Source organism: Cetorhinus maximus, chromosome 12, assembly GCF_964194155.1.
Source record: "Cetorhinus maximus chromosome 12, sCetMax3.hap1.1, whole genome shotgun sequence".
NCBI lineage: Eukaryota > Metazoa > Chordata > Chondrichthyes > Lamniformes > Cetorhinidae > Cetorhinus > Cetorhinus maximus.
In genome coordinates, this window is record NC_135890.1 from 84,459,418 (window position 1) to 84,478,384 (window position 18,967).

General features: G+C 45.9%; 1 protein-coding gene across 1 annotated transcript in view; it reads right to left on the reverse strand.

Moving 5' to 3' along the window:
• The window catches only part of LOC144687212 (kinase suppressor of Ras 2-like), a 153,055-nt gene that overhangs the window by 26,911 nt on the left and 107,177 nt on the right, over positions 1-18,967 (reverse strand). Inside the window, exons 8-9 of the mRNA XM_078552983.1 lie at positions 11,899-11,995; positions 10,215-10,348 (exon numbers count right to left, since the gene is read on the reverse strand). Coding sequence (XP_078409109.1) covers positions 10,215-10,348; positions 11,899-11,995 — 231 coding nt within the window. The remainder of the gene's footprint in view (positions 1-10,214; positions 10,349-11,898; positions 11,996-18,967) is intronic.

Consider the following 18,967-nt stretch of genomic DNA (forward strand, 5'->3'; position numbering starts at 1 on the left):
ATCCCACTGGATCGTCTGTCCACGTCAGCAGGAAAGCACGCTGATGTGTTTCATAACAGCACAGAGGCGACGTGCACTTGGCGGCCTGCACTTTGGGTGAGCTGGAGGTGAGTGAACAGCAACGTTCTGCCGAGCTCGCCAGGGTCGCCTGTTGTTTTGCAGGCTTCGGGGTGCCGGGGTGTCGAGGTTAAGTGCTGCCCTGCCCGACTGGTGGCGGGCGGGTGGCGGGGGTGATCAGGGGGCAAGTGCAAGCCCTGCCTTTGGGGCGACTTTTGAGGATGAGGGGGAGCAGGGGGTGGGGGGCAGGGCAAGTGCAGCCTTGCTGTTGAGGCGACTGGTGACAGGGGGGGCTTGTGGGCAAGTGCAGCCTTGCTGTTGAGGTGACTGGTGACAGGGGGGACGTGTGGGCAGTGCAGCCTTGCTGTTGAGGCGACTGGTGACAGGGGGGGCGTGTGGGCAGTGCAGCCTTGCTGTTGAGGTGACTGGTGACAGGGGGGGCGTGTGGGCAGTGCAGCCTTGCTGTTGAGGTGACTGGTGACAGGGGGGACGTGTGGGCAGTGCAGCCTTGCTGTTGAGGCGACTGGTGACAGGGGGGACGTGTGGGCAGTGCAGCCTTGCTGTTGAGGCGACTGGTGACAGGGGGGGCGTGTGGGCAGTGCAGCCTTGCTGTTGAGGCGACTGGTGACAAGGGGGACGTGTGGGCAAGGGCAGCCTGCTGTTGAATATAGCTCACAAACATTGGGGGTGGGGTGGGGGGGAGGTGGGGGGGGCTGGTAAGGGAGGTGGCCATGCATTCTGGAAATCTGTAGAAAGTGACTGTTTCTCTGCAACTGAGACAGTTCAGGTGTAGCCACATTGATATGACTGGGTCAGGCTCCTAGCTTATCTGCCCACTCAAACAACGCAGAGGCATCAAAGTGCCACCAAGTTTGCCAGAGCTCATCCCTTGGCACAGACTGTAAATTCATGAGCACTTTAGCAGACTGCAGAGCAGTTGGACTGCACATGTTGTACAACCTCCTCGCTAAAGCTGGCCATGTAGCAGTGACTGCTGGAGGTGCTCACAGCCCCTTGCAATGTCATCATCCTGGTTTTGGACCAGTCTCCCCCATAGTTCAAGCAAACAGGGCAGCCATGCAGTGCACTAATCTCTGGCCATCCAAGTGGTGGCCAACACTCTCCGGGAAGTGTTTTGGGGCCGTCACACTTAACCAGGACAGGTTCTTAGTACACCCATGCTAACCACGTGTCTCTCTCTTTCATCCTGCAGGAGGGGTACATCAGGATCACGGAGCTTGGTGAACTAGCTATATGCCTGGTGGTCAACAGAGCACGAAGAAGATGGAGGAGAGAGCGACTGAGACTCCTGGCTGCGCAGACGCAAGAGCAGCAACCTCAGGAAGAAGGGGCAGCTGGGGTTCCTGCACACGCTGCCCAATAGCCACAGTGAGCCACCGCAGGCTGGCGCCAAGTGACACCCAGGGTCTACAGACGCCGCCTTTCGTTCCTGCAGATGACTGAGAACCAGTGTCGCCAAAAACTGTGCATGTCTAGGGAATTGGTCGCTCACATCTGCCTGTTGCTGCAGGATTTGGCACCACAGGGGCATGGAGGGCATCCACTGCCAGTGGCTGTGAAAGTGACCGTGGCGCTCCTTTCAGGGCTCCACAGGTGACCTCTGTGGGATTTCACAACCCTCCAGCCACAAATGCATCCATGAGGCAACGGATGCCACCTTTGCGAGGGCACACAACTTTATGCATTTTGCCCGGGACCAGGACAGCCAGGATGCAAGAGTGATTGGATTCACCCAGATCTCGGGTTTCCCACAGGGGCAGGATGCAATCGACTGCACTCATGTGGTGCTCAGATCTCTGTCACAACACACGGTGGACTACCTCGACAGCAAGGGCTTCCATTCGCTGAATGTGCAGCTGGTGTGGGGCCTCCAGAAACGCATCCTGCAGGTGTGCGCATAGTTTACAGGGAGCGTCCACGACTCCTACATTCTCAGTCGGTCACAGATCCCTGGAATCTTCCAGGATCCACAGAGAGTGCAGGGATGGCTCCTCGGGGACAAGGGCTACCTGCAGAGGCCGTGGCTGAGGGCTCCCATGCAGCGGCCTCAGACTGCAGCAGAGCGACGTTATAATGAGGTTCATGCTGCAGCTCGCAACTTAGTGGAGCAAACCGTTGGGGCGCTGAAGATGAGGTTCCGGTGCCTGGACTAGTCTGGTGGAGCCCTGCAATACGGTCTACAGAGGGTGTCACGCATCGTTGTCACCTGCTGTGCCCTTTACAACCTGGCACTCCAATGGGGAGATGAGCTGGCTGAGGAGGTGATGGAAGAGCTGCACGTCTCCTCCGATGAGGAGGACACTGACAGGAATGAGGCTGAGGAATTCCTCAGAGGCGATGATGATGGAGATGAGGCCCTCGCACTGGCTAGATGAGGCAGGAGCGCTCGGGAGGCCCTCATAGCTGCTAGATTTGTGGAGGATGATGAAGACATGCAGTGAAGTGGCCCCATAGTTCCTCACATCGCATTTGTGAACGAGGCAGTGGTGAGCTGGAAGCACTGAGATGTGTGCTTGCGGCTGGCCTTTAAACATGGCACCTGGCATGATGCAGCGGCGAGGTGATGGCGGGCGGGTAAACGAGAGCCTACCCGCCATGGAAATGGCGTGTTCCCTAGGAGTGCATAAATAATGAGGTGGGTTAGGGACGATACGATGTGAAACCCGCCATTGCGTTGTTTTACCTGCCCGCTACCACACTTAGTGCAAAATTCGGAAAATTCCACCCACAGTTCAGCAATCACTCAAAGGAGGAGTTTATCCTTAAAAGCAGTGTATTGTGGAGTGCATTGTGGGTGCCTTCACAGTGTAGGAAAGCTAATACAGATTTACACTATCTTTATTGAACTGACCCTGTCCTTTTAACATTTTCGATGTTACTTTTCCAGAAAGCAGTCGGCGCTTAATTCAAGTGCTTCCCCAGGTCAAACATAGAGCTGTGGCCGAGAGGTCCCCTGATTTAAGGGAATAAGGGAACCTCAGTTTTGAGCATTATGAGATCTGTTTTAGCTTTTCAATCTTGCCAAGTCATTAGATTATTCTTCAGGATGATAAGGCCAAAATGGGGAATGTACAAACTGGTGACAGGTGCAATAGATTTTGGGAAAAAAAGTGCAAGAAAATATAGTATACATTTGGTGGAAAGAGACCAAAGATTTTCGATTAACAGGGAAATGTAGACAATTGCAGCGGATAAAGTGATAAGAAAGCTACTAAAATGTTGCCTTCTAAAAATAGGGGTATATAATGCAAGTGTAATTAAATAAAGTGAATTCATGGATAACTTTAGCTAGCCGACAGCTAAGAGTCTTGTGGCAGCTTTGGATGACCTATTATAGAAAGGGCATTAAAGACAAAGGAAGCTTACATTGTAAGTACATTAAAATGATGCCTAGGATAGAGAATTATGTTTATGAGAGATGTGAGACATTGGGAATAATTCCATAGGACCATGGAAGACTAAGAGGAGATTTAATGGAGGTTTTTTAAAAGAAAATATTAAGAGTATTAATACAGTCAATAAGGAAAGGCGATCTCTTCTGCTTAACCAGTGACAAGGGATCATCACCATCATTTTTTTTTCACAGGACGTAGACATCGGTGGCTAGGCCAGTATTTTTATTGTCCATCCCTAATTAGAACATAACATAAGAACACAAGAAATAGGTACAGGTGTAGGCAATTCGGTGCTTCGAGCGTGCTCTGCCATTCAATAAGATCATGGCTGATCTTCTTGTGTTTCAATTTCCACATTCCCATCTAACCCCGATAGCCTTTGATTCCCTTGCCCAACAAGAATCTATCTACCTCTGCCTTAAAAATATTGAATGACCCCACCTCCGCTACCTTCTAAGGCAGAGAGCTCCAAAGAAAAGAAAGAGAGAAAAAGTTTCTCCTCATCTCTGTCATAAAAGGGCAACTCCTAATTTTAAAACAGTGCCCCCTCGTTCTGGGCTCACCCACAAGAGGAAACATCCTTTCGATGTCCAACTTGTCAAGGCCACTCACGATTTTGTATGCTTCAATCAAATCACCCTCGCTCTTCTAAACTCCAGTGGAAACAAGCCCAGTCTGTCCAATCTTTCCTCATAAGACAACCCACTCATTCCAGAAATCTAGAAAACCTCCTTTGAACCACCTCCAATGCATTTGCATCCTTCCTTAAATAAGGAAACCAAAACTGCACACAGTATTCAAGATGCGGTCTCACCAATGCCCTGTATAACTGAAGCGTAACATCCTTACTTTTATGTTTAATCCGTCTCATAATAAAGGATAGCGTTCCATTAGCCTTTTTAATTACTTGCTGTACCTACATACTAACTTTTTGTGACACATGTACTAGAACACCTAGATCCCTCTGCACGTCAGAATTATGCAGCCGTTCTCCATTTAAGTAATATTCTGCTTTTTTGTTCTTCCTGCCAAAGTGAACAACTTCATTTTTCCCCATTCACTCAACCTATCTATATCCATCTGCAGGCTCCTCATGTCCTCTTCACAACATATTTTCCTATCTATCTTTGTGTCATCCGCAAATTTAGCTACCATGTCTTCACTCCCCTCATCTAAGTCATTGGTGTAAATCGTAAAAGGTTGAGGCCCAGCACAGACCCCTGTGGGACTCTACATGTCACATCCTGCCAATCCGAAAAAGACCCATTTATGCATACTTTCTGCTTTCTGCCAGCCAGCCAATCTTCTGTCCATGCTAATATGTTACCCCCTACACCATGCGCTTTTGTTTTCCGTAATAACCTTTGATCTGGCACCTTATCAAATGCCTTCTGGAAGTCCAAGCACAGTATGTCTACAGGCTCCCCTTTGCCCTTGTTGAGCTGCCTTCTTGAACCGCTGCAGGCCATGTGGTCTTAGGGAGGGAGTTCAAGGATATTGACCCAGCAACAGGTAAGGAATGGTAATATACTAAGAGGTGAGAGACATTAGGGGAAATTTAAGCAGAGAGTTGTTGGAGCTCGGAATGCTTTGTCACAGCAGAAGCCACAACATCTTTTAAGTGAAAATTGGATAAATATTTGAAGTGGAGGAAGTTACAGGGCTGTGGGGAGAGCATGGGTACTGGGATAAATTTTGGATTACTCTAGCAGAAAGCCAGCATGGATATGATGGGCTTGATGGGCTCCTTCTGTGCTTCAAACTTCATGGTTCTAATTCTAATTCCTGCTGGTTGAACTTAGTTATCCTCACTTGGACTCAAGTCTCCAGAATCTAAGACCTGAATATTCACAGAGCTAAGAAGAATCCTTTGACCTTCAACAATGGCAGTTGGGACTGGATGTGGAAGCTCCACCCCTATTTCCAACAAATCCCATTTTTGCCGGTAGGGAAAAGGAGGCAGGGTGTGATTCACATAGGAGGGAAACCTGAACTCAGCACTGAGTGCAAACAGATGCTGTTGAAAGAGCTTTAACCCTTAGTTTGGCAGCCACAAGTTTATGAAGTAGAGGAAAACACTCTTGAACACTTGATAAGGTCTGTTTAACTGTCATGATCTGAAGTTACTTAAACTCCTAGCCCTGTGAAAATGAAAAACAGGATGCAGTGTCAATGGGTTAAAAAAAACTCTAGAAGTTTTACCTTCTAACTTCTAGCAGTTTCAATAGCTGGGATTAGTTGACCTTTCCTTAAGGGCTCTTTATGAATACTTGGCTGACTTCCAAACATACAATTAATTCAGCAAGGTGGTTTTAAGTTCACAGTTTTATTAACAGGTTAAAGAGCCTATTAAAGGATTTAATATCTTTGATGTGGGATATGAATTGAAACTTGTTTGTTTTTAAAGGAGATTAAGTACTTGAAATTTTAAAAAGTAATTTGAATGGACTTTCATGAATGGGATTTTTTTACTATCAGGTTTGTATAGTGGAATCTTCATTAGCTTTTTAGAACTTTAATTTGTTTTATCTCTATATGGCTCCAAATATCTGCCCAGGGTGAGTCGGCATGGGGTGGGTGAGAGGTATGAGTTGGCATGGGGTGTAAAGGGTCATGGAGATGGGTGTGGGGGGGGTGGTAAGGGGATGTGACGGATGAGGACTGGAAAGCCCAAAATCTTATAACACAACTGGGACAAAGTTCCAAAGAACTGAGGTGGGCCTTCTAACCAGTACTCACCAGCTCCCCTGGCTGCCTGCGCTCTGCTTCCGGAGTTGGTGGGCCCGACTCCGCCCCATACCCGAACTTCCTAGTGAAGATTGCGACATTCTCGGAGGCTAGTCTGGCGACTCAGGAAATTTTTGTCTTGGTAGTGAAAATCTGGGAATGAGCCTTGGAACAGATGTAAGAATTACAGCAAGCTCCTCTGGGAAGATTTGCAAGGGAGCTTGATGGATTTTTGGGGGGGGCGGGGGTGGAATTGAGAGGGTGACGCGCCTACCCTTGCTTCCTGCCTGTACCAATTTTGAGGCCGGCTGCAGGATTTCAAGGACAGGGGTTGGGGGATGGGGGAGGCCTGACAGTAAGCCTGCTTGGGCTGGAGAGCTGGGGGTCACCTCTGTCACTTGCTCCCTTTCCAGATCGGATGTGCCCCAAAATCTCCCCCCTACTCCCCCAACTCCAGGTTCTCTCTTCCCATCTGTCACAGCCCCCAGCCTCCTCTCCTCCTTCATCCTCCTCTCCTGCCCTCACCATGAGACCCTGGGCTTACCTGGGTCTGCGGGCTCTGGCATTTCTGCTGATGGGACTGCTGTTATCACTGAAAATTGGCTGGCACCTCTCTGGGACCAGACATCCTCCTGAGTGAGGGGCAGAATTCCCCCCATGGGGTATTAAATGGCTGCAGGTCTGTTGTGATCGGTTGGTGTGTTCCTCACTGACTTTTTTGGTGGAGAGGCGGGAAAGCCCGCCATCTGAAAATTCCTGCCGCATGACACATTCCTGAAACCAGCACTAGACCCATTTCCTATGCATTTCCATGCCTAAATTCAATTTCAGGCCTTCTTCCATTTTGGATTGTGCCATACATGCTATGGTCAGTTTTCTTAGGCCTAAAGCAGCCAAACTAGTAGTCATTATGGTAGCCTCGACATTCTCAGCGCCTGTAGGCTCAATACACCCAGGGAGATAAGGATGTGGTTCAGGAGGACCTTATTGCTAACTAGGCTCATCTCAACCACTTCCTCATCTGCATTCTCCTACACATTCCACTGCTGTCTCTAATACCATTTACTGTCACTTCCTGCTCCTGGAGAAAAGCTACCTCCAAAATGTCTCTCTAACACTCCCTTTAGCTCTGACCTCCTCTGCTTCTGGCTGGCCACCTTTTGTGGCTATGACATCTCTGCCAAGCCCTTCCTCCACCTCAATTAGCCTCACAACCTGTAAGGTCACCTACCTTTTTCAGTCCCTCAGTATAATAGTTACTTCAACACTCAGTTCAACAGGCTGTAAGCTTGAATGATCCATCCAGCATGGTCAAAACATCAGCTGGAAGCTCCTGCAGGATCACTCAAGTTTTATAGCTGCTCCCTCTCCCTGGCCAAAGCCATACTACTCCAAAATTTTCCTGGAAAGGAGCAAGTACTGCAATCACCTTTCTCTAAGACTAACAGTGTTCTGTGACCTCGTTCTACGGCACCTCCAACTCTAAACACAAAGAATTTGCGGATCTTATTTGTGTCCAAAATTGGAGGCATTGATCTGGTGACTGACTGCCCAATCCCTGCAATTCCCACAAGTTCCTAACTCCAATATCTGCTCTCCAGAGGACTGCGCTCTCACCTTCCCCATTCCTTGCAGTTTCTCTCCCATGTCCTCCTCACCTCTCAGCTCACTCATCTGACTAATGAGGTCCATCAACTGCTCCCCCAATTCCTCTCCTGCTGCCTAAATCGTAGTCCACGCCATCATCACTGATGTCCTGACTCTTCTCAAGCCTTCCAACTGGCTTTCTCAGATCAACATTACAAGTGTGAACTAGTTTCAATTGCTGTAGCCTGCATCCTGCATCCTCAGTCACCATCCCACATTCCTGTCCGCCCATCCTCTCTAAGCCCCTGTGCCCCAATTTCAAAATTTTCACCCTTGTTTTCAAATCTCTTGAAGGTCTTGTGTCTGAGCTTGGTGATTTCCAATTGCTCTGGAAGGGCCCCTCCCTGCGCCAACATTGGACTTCTCTTTTCCCTTTACTCTGCTGTGATCCTGCTGTCTGGAATTTTCCACCTAGGAATGCTTTCTCTATCCACTCTCAGTTAGAGAAGAGTGCTTTGTGTAACTGAACCTCAAGCAAAGAAAACAAATAAAAATACATCTGGTGAAATATATTCTTAAAAATTATACTTTTCCCAAATGAAAGTGGATGTGCTGTTGCTTTCAATACACTCAGTAGGTCAGTACGCAGTTGCCAAGGCCACATAAGTACTGCGAAAATGTAAGCTACCTCGACTACAGCTCCTCACACCCTGCTTCCTGTAAGAACTCCATCCCATTATCTCAGTTCCTCTGCCTCCATCGCATCTGTTCCGATGATGCCATCTTCCAAAACGGCGCTTCTGGCATGTCTTCCTTTTTCCTTAACCGAGGTCTCTCCCCCACTGTGGTTGATTGGGCCCTCAACCGTGTCCAACCCATCTCCTGCACCTTTGCCCTCATCCCTTCCCCTCCCTCCCAGAACCATGATAGGGTCTCACCTGTCCTCACTTTTCACCCCACCAGCCTCCGCATTCAAAGGATCATCCACCGCCAACTCCAGCATGATGTCACCACCAAGCACATCTTCCCTTCACCCTCCCTGTCGGTGTTCCGTAGGGACCGTTCCCTCCGTGACACCCTGGTCCACTACATCTCAACCCCCTCCCACGGTACCTTCCCATGCAATTGCAGAAGGTGAAACACCTCCTTCAATTTGGTCTACTACATTTGCTGCTCCCAATGCGGTCTCCTCTACATTGGGGAGACTAAACGCAGACTGGGTGACTGCTTTGTAGAACACCTTCGCTCAGTCCGCAAGCATGACCCAGACCTTCCTGTCACTTGCCATTTCAACACACCATCCTGCTCTCATGTCCACATGTCTATCCTTAGCCTGCTGCAATGTTCCAGTGAAGCCCAATGCGAACTGGAGGAACAGCACCTCATCTTCCGATTAGGCACTTTACAGCCTTCTGGAGTTAACATTGAGTTCAACAACTTCAGACCATGAACTCTCTCCTCCATCTTGATCCCTTTTTAAATCCATTTTAAAATTTATTTATATTTATTTTTAAAATTTGATTTTATTCTTTTATTTATTTGTTCATTTTTTTAATCCTTTTTCCCAAACCTGCCCGCCCCCCTCTCCCCACAGGGCCATCTGTCACTTATTTTTATGTTTTGCTTTCACAGAGTGCTGACTCTTCTTCTGCGATGAACAGCTTCTGCTATTTTACCTTTGTGCCACTATCAGCACCTTCTTGACACTTTACCACAACAATTAACACTCCCTTTGTCTTGTGTCCATGACATCTTTGTCAATCTCTCCTTAGCTGTCACCTATCCTTGACCTTCTAACTTGTTCCACCTGCTCCAACCCCTCTTAAACAGTGTAAAATCCATCACATTTCTACTTCTCTTTAGCTCTGAAGAAGAGTCACATGGACTCAAAACATTAACTCTGTTTCTCGCTCCACAGGTGCTGCCAGACCTGCTGAGGTTTTTCCAGTATTTTCTGTTTTTATTTCAGATTTCCAGCATCCGCAGTGTTTTGCTTTTATTTAAGCGACATAATCATTTCAGTTTGTTCACCATAACCATCACATTACTATTCAACAACTTTAATGTTAGAAGCTAAAACCAATTAAGTCCACTTCGTCACTTGCTTTACTACTTACCTCACCTAAGGAAGGTTTCTAAACCGCCTCAATAAATGCCTCCTACAGAATTAAATATTTGTGAAGTCATAAGTGAAAATAATTTAAAATAGTACTTTTAACTGAGATCATAAATGTCCATTCTGTCCAAAATTTGAATATATTTTCAAGTCAAAGGGCTGCTCTTCTGTAGCATAAAATGGGAAAACATATCTCCATTTTGTTGAGAAAACAAAAGGAAAACTTGTAAGAAAGAACAACTATTAATGTATATTATCTATATTGTTTAACTCCTTAACAGCAATGATTTACATTCTGTGCAGTACTGTACCTGCCCTCTTGTAAAGCTCCGGAGATGCTGAAGAGGCCAAAATCGGTAATTATTATCTTTCCATTGTCATAGAATATATTCTTTGACTTCAAATCTTTGTGGATAATTCCTTTAGCATGTAGGTAACCCATTCCCTAGAAAATAAAAATTATAATAATGTTTTAAGTAGGTACATGCTGGTTATTAACACACAATGCCACAGAACAAGTATTATATTTTCCCAAGTTACAAATATTATGCAAATTAATCCGCACAATAAAAATGTACAGCTTTGTTCCATATTTTATTAGCGCCAGTTGACTGATGTTAAATGACTATATTTTTTAAAATAAAAATGCTATATTACAAATACGAAGTTTATAAGCGTGTTATGTTTTGGAGCTCCTTCTGGTATCACACCCGAAGAGAGCATTGGCAAACATGGACTTCCATTGGATTGGTCCATGATTGTTCTTGGCAAAGTAGTGCAGTGGCTTGCTGTTGCCTTCTGCAGTACGGCTGACCAAGAAACTCCCCCGCTCTTACTGCCTGCCATCTGGCACATTGGAAGGATTTACAGGTGGATGATCAACCTGTTTGCTCACATTATGAACACATCAAGTTCTGGAGTAGGGTTTGAACCTGGAGATTCTGGCCCAGAGTAGGGATGCTACTACTGTGTCACAAGACCTCAATTTTGGGACACTCCCTTTAATTTAAGGTAAAATGGAGGCATGAAGGGGGTTATGTGACTTGCTCAGAGTTCTACCTGACAACAAGCCTGGGTGGCTTGGTTGCTATGGGGACAAGAGGGGCCCACGTCAAGAGAATTGATGAGAAGGTGCAAGTTGATCAAAGCTGTGGACAGCAGCAAGAGCATCTGCACATGAGGTGTTAGGAATGTCAGGTTTTATAAATAGTTACACTCTGAGCTGACTATTTAATTCCAAGCCAGAATGGAGTTGGGGGTCTAGAAGATAGCTAATTAGCATTTATACCTGGGTACAAGGTTCTTGTTAATCACATTGCCATGGAGTTGGGCTTTAAGATGAGTCCATTGTAGTACCAGATTACAGGATTTCCTAAAATATCATTGAAACTCACAGACCCAAGGAGAGTCTGCAAGACTCACAGAGAGAGAGAGAGAGATAGCAGGAGATAGAGGTAGCTGGTCCTTCACCTGAAGCAGAGAAATGCTGATCCTATTGTTCATCACACAGAACTTGGGTGAGAGCTCTCGCTCAGATTGAAGAGACCAATTTTGTGAGTATTCAAAGGAGGCTGGAAGATTCGCCTAGCCTGGGCTACAAAGAAGGATCTCCATCGTAAACCTCAGTGAAAGTCACTTCTGGGAGGGGAAGTTATCTGGCTGGGAAAGGAAAAAGGAAGCAGGCCTTCGGGAGCAGAGAATAGTTTTGGACTGATTCCGAAAGAATAAAGGGTCCACTTAAGGGTCAGCATTAATTATAACCATGGTGGGGGATTGTCAATCATGATAAAAGTCACATGGGGGATCTTTTCTGCAGTTCAAATTATAGGTTGCCTACTAAATAGTGGCTAATCAATATTGCTTTTAGTTTGTTACAGTAAAACTCTGAAAACTTGAAATCTTGTCATGTGATCCTTTCAGTCAGTCACTGGAAAGTCAAGTATCTTTTCAAAAGTATCTTAAAGATCGCTACAGGGATCATAACACTTTACACACCTTCACAATCTCCTGAGCAATTTGTCTGGTTTTGTTCACATCCAGCACCATTTTAGCATCTCTAACGACAGAGTACAGAGTCCTTCCCTTGCAGAGGCTGCAAAAAAAATCAACAAATACTAAATAGCTGCAAGCTTAACTGCAAGTCGTGGGAAACTGAAATCATTGGCGATACTTATGAACATATATAACTATCAAAAAGAAATTAAATTATCTTTGTTACATTAATATATTGCAATACCTATTAAAATATTTGAAAGATTTAAGAATCTGTCAATACTGAAAATGTAAAATTGATTCAGTAAGAATCTTAAAAAAAAACGATTAATACCATGGTTGAGACCTTTCATGATGGTTTCTGATAAAGGGCCCTCTTGAAGTACTGTGTATATGGAGCTGTCTGCATGTGCGCATATACATTTATTTATAAAAATGCATTTTCTTAGCAAGAAGTAGAAATATGATGTTAGGGTGATACAATTCCCTCAAGTACTTCAAAAGATGCCTGTATATCTTTCAATTTCTCAAATGCCCAAATGTAGGATCTAAGTTGTTGGATCTTTGAAAATTCCCATGTATGTTCCCATTGGAGATTGTAAATCTCAATGAGTTTGGCTTCAAACTGTGCCCATCTGTTGTATGTAACTGTACTAGAGGTGCTTACTATCATATGAACAGCAGACTCTTTGAACTGGTAGCTTATCACCCGTGTCCAGATAGACTCTAGCCTCCCACATACAGCTCAGGTAACAGGTTTCAAGTGAATGTATAGCACTAATTTTGACACTTGAAGAGCCATTGTTAATTTGAGAAATGACTGGTTACTTAGAGGATTTTGATTTCTTGAGCATTTCACAGCAAGGTTTCTGTATACCTCTCTGTACCTTACAATGTGGTTGAGTAACAGAATACTTTTACAGTTATTTAATCTTCACTGTAGAGAAAGATTAAATGAGACCTTATAATTCATAAAATATATGAAGTAAGCTAAGATATAAATCCTACTTCTAGTTGAGCTTCTAAGGGATTACGTTAAGCTTAAATCAGAATTAGATTTCTCATTTACTATCTCACCTTCTTTGCCTTTGGAAAATTTGAATTTTGGAAAGTTGGGAGAATATTTCAATCTGACTATCGACCTGTTGCCTTCAATCAGTGATTAAAATAATCAACTTCTGTACTGAGTTTTGATTAACTTCTGTAGTTTGTAGAAGATTCCCATAGGGTAAGAATACCCTTCTGATGTGAATGTCCATCACAGTGCTAGTTGAAATTGGCCTTAAGGAGGTGTGGTCGACTGTAGGTCAAATTCTCATTTCTCATCTAGGAAGTCCTTATACCATATAGTTGTGAATGACATTGGCTGCAATACTGCTCTGAAGACTACAATCCATGCAAGAACATATTACTAAAATCCCTATTTTTCAACTTGAGAAGATCAAAGCTAATTTTCCAAAACAGAATGTGTAACTCCCATTGATTTCCCAAAAGGTTTGATGATTTGTTATTTTACAGAAACAGAGATGTATCTGATGTAAGGAAGAATTTATTCCACTGTTACACTGGAAGTGTCTCTGAAGGTTAAAAAGTCTAATTGTAGAAAACAGCAGGCTGTTCCCCAGCTACCGACTCCATCCTTCCCTGGAAGCTGGCTGAGGGAGAACCTGACTGTTCACAACCTTGGTATCATATTTGACCACGAGATGAGCTTCTGACTATATATTGCACCATTACGAGGATTGCCTAGGACTTCTGTAACATCACTCAACTCAGTCCCTGCCTCGGCTGCTGATATCCTCAGCCATACCTTTGTTGTCTCCAGATTTGACAATTCCAGTACCCTCCTGGCAGCACTAGCCACAACTGACTGTAAATTTGACGTCATCCAAAGCTCTGTTGCCTGTGTCCTATTTTTCACCCAGTCCCATTCACCCATCACCCCTGTGCTCGCTGAGCTACATTGGCTCCCAGTCAAGCAAAGCCTCAATTTTAAAATTCTCATATGAAGAGACATATGGACTCGAAACGTTAACTCTGTTTCTCTCTCCACAGATACTGCCAGAGCTGCTGAGTTTTTCCAGCATTCTCTGTTTTTGTTTAAAATTCTCATCATTGTTTTCAAATTCCTCCATATGGTCTCCCCCCTCCCATCTCTGTAATCTTCTCCAGCCGTTTCTGCGCTCATCCGATTTTAATTGCTCCACCATTGGTGGCCAGGCCTTCATCTGCCTAGGCCCTAAACTCTGGAATTCCCTTCCTAAACCTCTTCACTTCTCTACTTCGCTTTCCTCCTTCAAGACACTCCTTAAAACTAAACTGTTTGACCAAGCTTTTTGGCTATCTGCTCTAATATCTTCTTATGTGACTCAGTGCCAAATTTTGCTCTACAATACTCCATTAAAGCACCTTGGGATGTGTTATTACATTAAAGGTGCTAATATAAATACAAGTTATTGTTGTTGAGGTTAAGTACAGGCTAACTGCTTATAGTCCATTTTTTCAAGGTCAGCAGAAACCATCAAAACATGGACTGGCTTCCTTTTTTTAAAAATACTTTGCATTAAGTTATTTTAATGTTGTAGATTCCCTTTCCATTTAGCATTGCTGTTGTATGAATAAATTTGAGTTTATTAGACACAAGTGTGAAACTTTCAAGTGCGAGAAATGCATAGACACAAGACAGAGAGAAAGGGGAAGAGGAGAGAGACATCGAGAGGGAGAGCTAAACGTTAATAATCAGCTTAGACTGCTGTCCCTTTTTACCCATTGTGATCTTCCCCCAGTGTAGGTGTTCAGTAGGTGTTTATGCATTTTATATCAGCATAATCAAATGAGTCATTCACCTCATCTGGTATTTGAGATGATCCTTTAACTTAAATTATACTACAAAACACCACAAAAAAACATGCAAAGGTAAAATTTTTGCTCTTACGGAAAGGATCAACAATTCGTTGATTTTCTTTACCCATGGGGATACCCTAATGTGGAAACTGCAGAGCCATACAAGGGGAAAAATCAGGGCCATTGTTTGAATACATATGACAACCTAATCTAACACTTTGCTTACCAGCATTCCTCAATTACAAACTTCAATCCTAGCCACAATTCTTCAGTGTGAAATTTTCACTGCGGTAAGTTAGCACTTACAAACTGATGTCGCTCTTTATTGTGGCCTTTCTTTAACATTGATTTCAGTTTTAAATCAGTCAGCATGTGAAAATGCTCCTGCCTTCCCTGAAAACATTGGCCTGTTTACAATACCGGTAATTAACTCACCCTCGCTATGTTTCAGAGTTGTCCCCTCCCCATCATGGCTAAAGGGTATGAAAATCAGGGCTTCAGGTTTTTCAAACTTTGGTTCTGATCATTAACTAATTGAAAAATCCAGTGCCATATCAGATTTTTGTTTTGCAAACGACAAGCAATAAATAGCAGACACCAAGAGTGAAATGCTATGTCACTATGATGTGGTGTATTTGTACATTTTCTTAGTCCCTACCTTTAGACCTGTTTCTCCCCTGATTTTGCACATGACAAAGCAGAGTGTGACAATGAGCAGGGGTCACAGGCTCAACCTCCATCCACAATATGCACGAGTTACAAATCTGATGGGCATTATAACAGGTGCAGGGAGCTCCTGTCAGAGGCACCAGCTCCCTTACCATATAATAATGCACGGACATGCCACCATTTAGATGTGGACACAATTTCCCAGCAGTTACCAAGCTATACATTCAGTCATCGATGTGTAACTATAAAGACTACATCCAAAGATTGCTAGGCAACTACTGCTTGGAGAATTGATGATTTCAAGGAAGACAAAATATTGACAGAATTCTGCAGAGGTGGCAGAGGTTATGCTGCTGGGTCCAAAAGCGAGCAGGTCACCGCTTCGGCGTTCAGTGGGATCCAGGGCTGCATTTTGCTGGTGGCAGCCATTTAAGCAACTGTTGCTGGGTCTGCCATCCTATTAAGGCTGGCAACTCAGCGGCCTCAGGAGTGTCACTGCTAGCAGTGACCACTGATGCGATGCACCTGGAGATCAGGGTCCATCAATGGCCATTTGCCCTCAAAGACAGGTAAGTGAGATCTGGAGATGCAAGGGCCAGGTAGGCAGATCCCGGCAGAGTGGGGTGGTGGCGGGGGGGGGAAGCATTGGGGAAACTTGCTGAGGACAGGGCTCGGGGTGAACCATTGCTGCTGGTTGGGGTGAACCAAAGAGTACCCAAAAAGGAGGCCTCCACACCCCAACACCGAAGCCTGCTGGGAGGCCACCACAGATAACCTAGCTGGCAGTCTCTGCACATAACCGCTCGTAAAATGTCAGCCCAAGCAGGAAGAGGCCCTTATTTGGCCACAAATGTCTTAATTGGGCTCCAAGCAGGAGGGCCATCTGCCACTTTTCCTGGCACTGGCAAAATGGTATGACAGCAGGAAGATGTTGGGTACGCCACTCAGTGCCTTCCCATGCCATTTTGCTGCCTCTTGGCCCGTCCTCAAAGGTTTGGTAAAATTTAGCCCAGTATTTTTTCGAGATGCTTTACAAGCTTTTCAGTGCAGACTTTTTTTTAGTAATTTTATTTTTGCTCACCTTGGTGAGAAGGATGGTGTGATGAGTACTGACATTGCCATGCCTCAGAAATCTGCATAATGTGCTTCCTTATGTGAATCCTGCTATATTTAAGTTCTCAAGCATAAGAAGAGAGATCTAGGGATGCCAAGCAGGTGACGCAGGAGGACTGTGTACGCCTGCCATTATCCTCCCACCCACAAACATAGATCGGGTACATCAACTGCAACTTTTCCGAGGAACTGTGTGTGTGTGTATGGGTTCCAGTTGCCAAGGAGACAATGGTAGAATTGTGGCACTTATTTTAATCTGTTCTGGAGCCAAACTCCATCAAATATATAGCATGGCCATGGGCTGTGAAGGTCACTTCAGCCCTTATCTTTTAGGCTCAGGCTCATTCCAACTGCTGCACTGGGTTGCTAACCCTCCAGGATTGCCCTAGAGTCTCCAAAAGTAAACACTTACCTCCATGACACTGCTGAGCAACCCTGGAGAAAAATAAAAGGAGGTGATAAGAATTGTGGTTTAAAAAAAATTCTATCAACACTTTTGTTTACTACTTATGAAAACATCAGGCTTGGGGAAAAAAGCCTGTCTGACTGACTGTAAAGAATCATCCAATAGATCATGGAGAGTCTAGTTGCTGTTCAATTGGCAGGTGTGTAGGATGTTGAGCAGGGCAGTTGGAGGCCAGGGTGTGATGATATATTCAGGAACATGTCCAACCAGAATTGGCAACCCTACCCTGCAATCCTTTGGCAATCCTCAGGGTCAACCAGGATAACTCTTTTTTTCCATCCACCTCATGCATCATTTGCCAGCCATTAAATATGGAGGCTGCCACTTCTCCTACTAGCTCCCTACTTCATGGCTCCACATTTGTTTTATTTTCACTTGATTTTTACATGGTACTTATTTCTCCTCATCCCCCTGAGGATTCTCAAAAGGGACTGATGGATTGAAATAGTTTCTGAACATTTTCACTGGTTCTAAGGGCAGAATTTCACCCTCGTTGGGTGGGCTCGGCGGGAGCGGTCGGAAAGCCGCCCGCCGCCCGCAATTGGGGCTCAGCCGCGATTTCACGATGGTGGGCCAATTAAGGCCCGCCCAGCATGAAACGTGGCTCATCACAGGCCAGGAAGGGCCGAGTGGAGATGTGGGCCTGTTGACCGCCAGGTCCATTGGCGACTTAGCGGCCTGTTTAAAAACGGCCCAGGCAGCCCCAGAAAGGCTGCCAGGGAAGGACGTCCATCTGCCATTGTAAAGATGAACTCGAGTGTGGCAGCAAATGTCAGGCAGGCAGGCAGGTCGGCTGGGCACCGGCTCCCCGTTTTTCTGACGAGTGCCTCACTGCCCTCCTGGAGGGGGTGGCTGCCAGAAGGGACATCCTTGTCCCCGGAGATGGGAGGAGGAGGCCACCATACCTCACAAAAAAGAAAGAGGAGGAGGTGGCAGACCGGGTGAGCAGCCACGATGCACCTGGGTGCAGTGCCGGAAGCACTTCGATGACCTGCTGCGCTCAGGAAGGGTGAGGACCATGTTGGCATGGGACAGTGTGTTGAATTGTTTTGGGCTGGCCATCCCCCCATGGAGCTCAGGGGTGTTAGAGTCTGAGTCAATCACGCTGGAGCTGATCAAGGGTCTGAGCCCCGGCTGCTTTGACTGAGTGCCTTGCGGCTTGAGGGTCACAACCTGGATGTGCCCTGCAAGGTGCTCCTCGGCTGGGGTTGGCCAGGTTGCAATGGCGCTACATGTACAGAGTGGACTAATCAATGCTCCTCTGTCGTTTCAGGAGAAGACATCCCAGAACAATATTGAGAAGTCGCGGACTGGCGGAGGACCCCCACACCTCCTCATACTCTCCCAGTACGAGCAGGAGGCCCTGGAGCTCAAGAGACGCCACGCACCTTGGTCAAGTGGCCATCGTGAGGCAGGGGTGTCAGACGAAGGTAAGAGTGTAGTGCACAGAGGTGAGAATTTTGGCTTCTGCAACCATTCTAGTGTAGTCTCTTCATTGATGTGAGCCTTGAACCTGTAGCCCCCATTGATCATTGAAAGACGAGGGCACCGTGATGGAGGTCTCCGTTGTATGACCAGGTTGCTTGACAAGCACAGTGACAGTGTGATGACTTTAACTAATGACATGTCCTTCTCCCTTTTAGATTCGCCAGCAGGCATTCACTCTCCGGACCATGAAGGGCCACCCCTGACCCCGGAGGACCACCATGCTCCCCAAGCACCTGTGTCAAACCCACCCTCTGAAGCAGGCACCAGCGCAGATACCAGCACCTTGGTGGGCATTATTTCAGTGGTTAGTATCTCAGTGCACGTTGGTGAGGGCACTTCACACTTGCTTGAGGTGTAGGTAGAAGCAGAGAGTGCCCTGGGCGCCAGCAGTTGGAGGACTGCTGGAGACCAGGATGATGCTCAGTCAAAGGCAGATGATGAGCATCTGGAGTCATTCATTAGTCAGCAAAAGCTGGATGTCCAGCGGGGTGT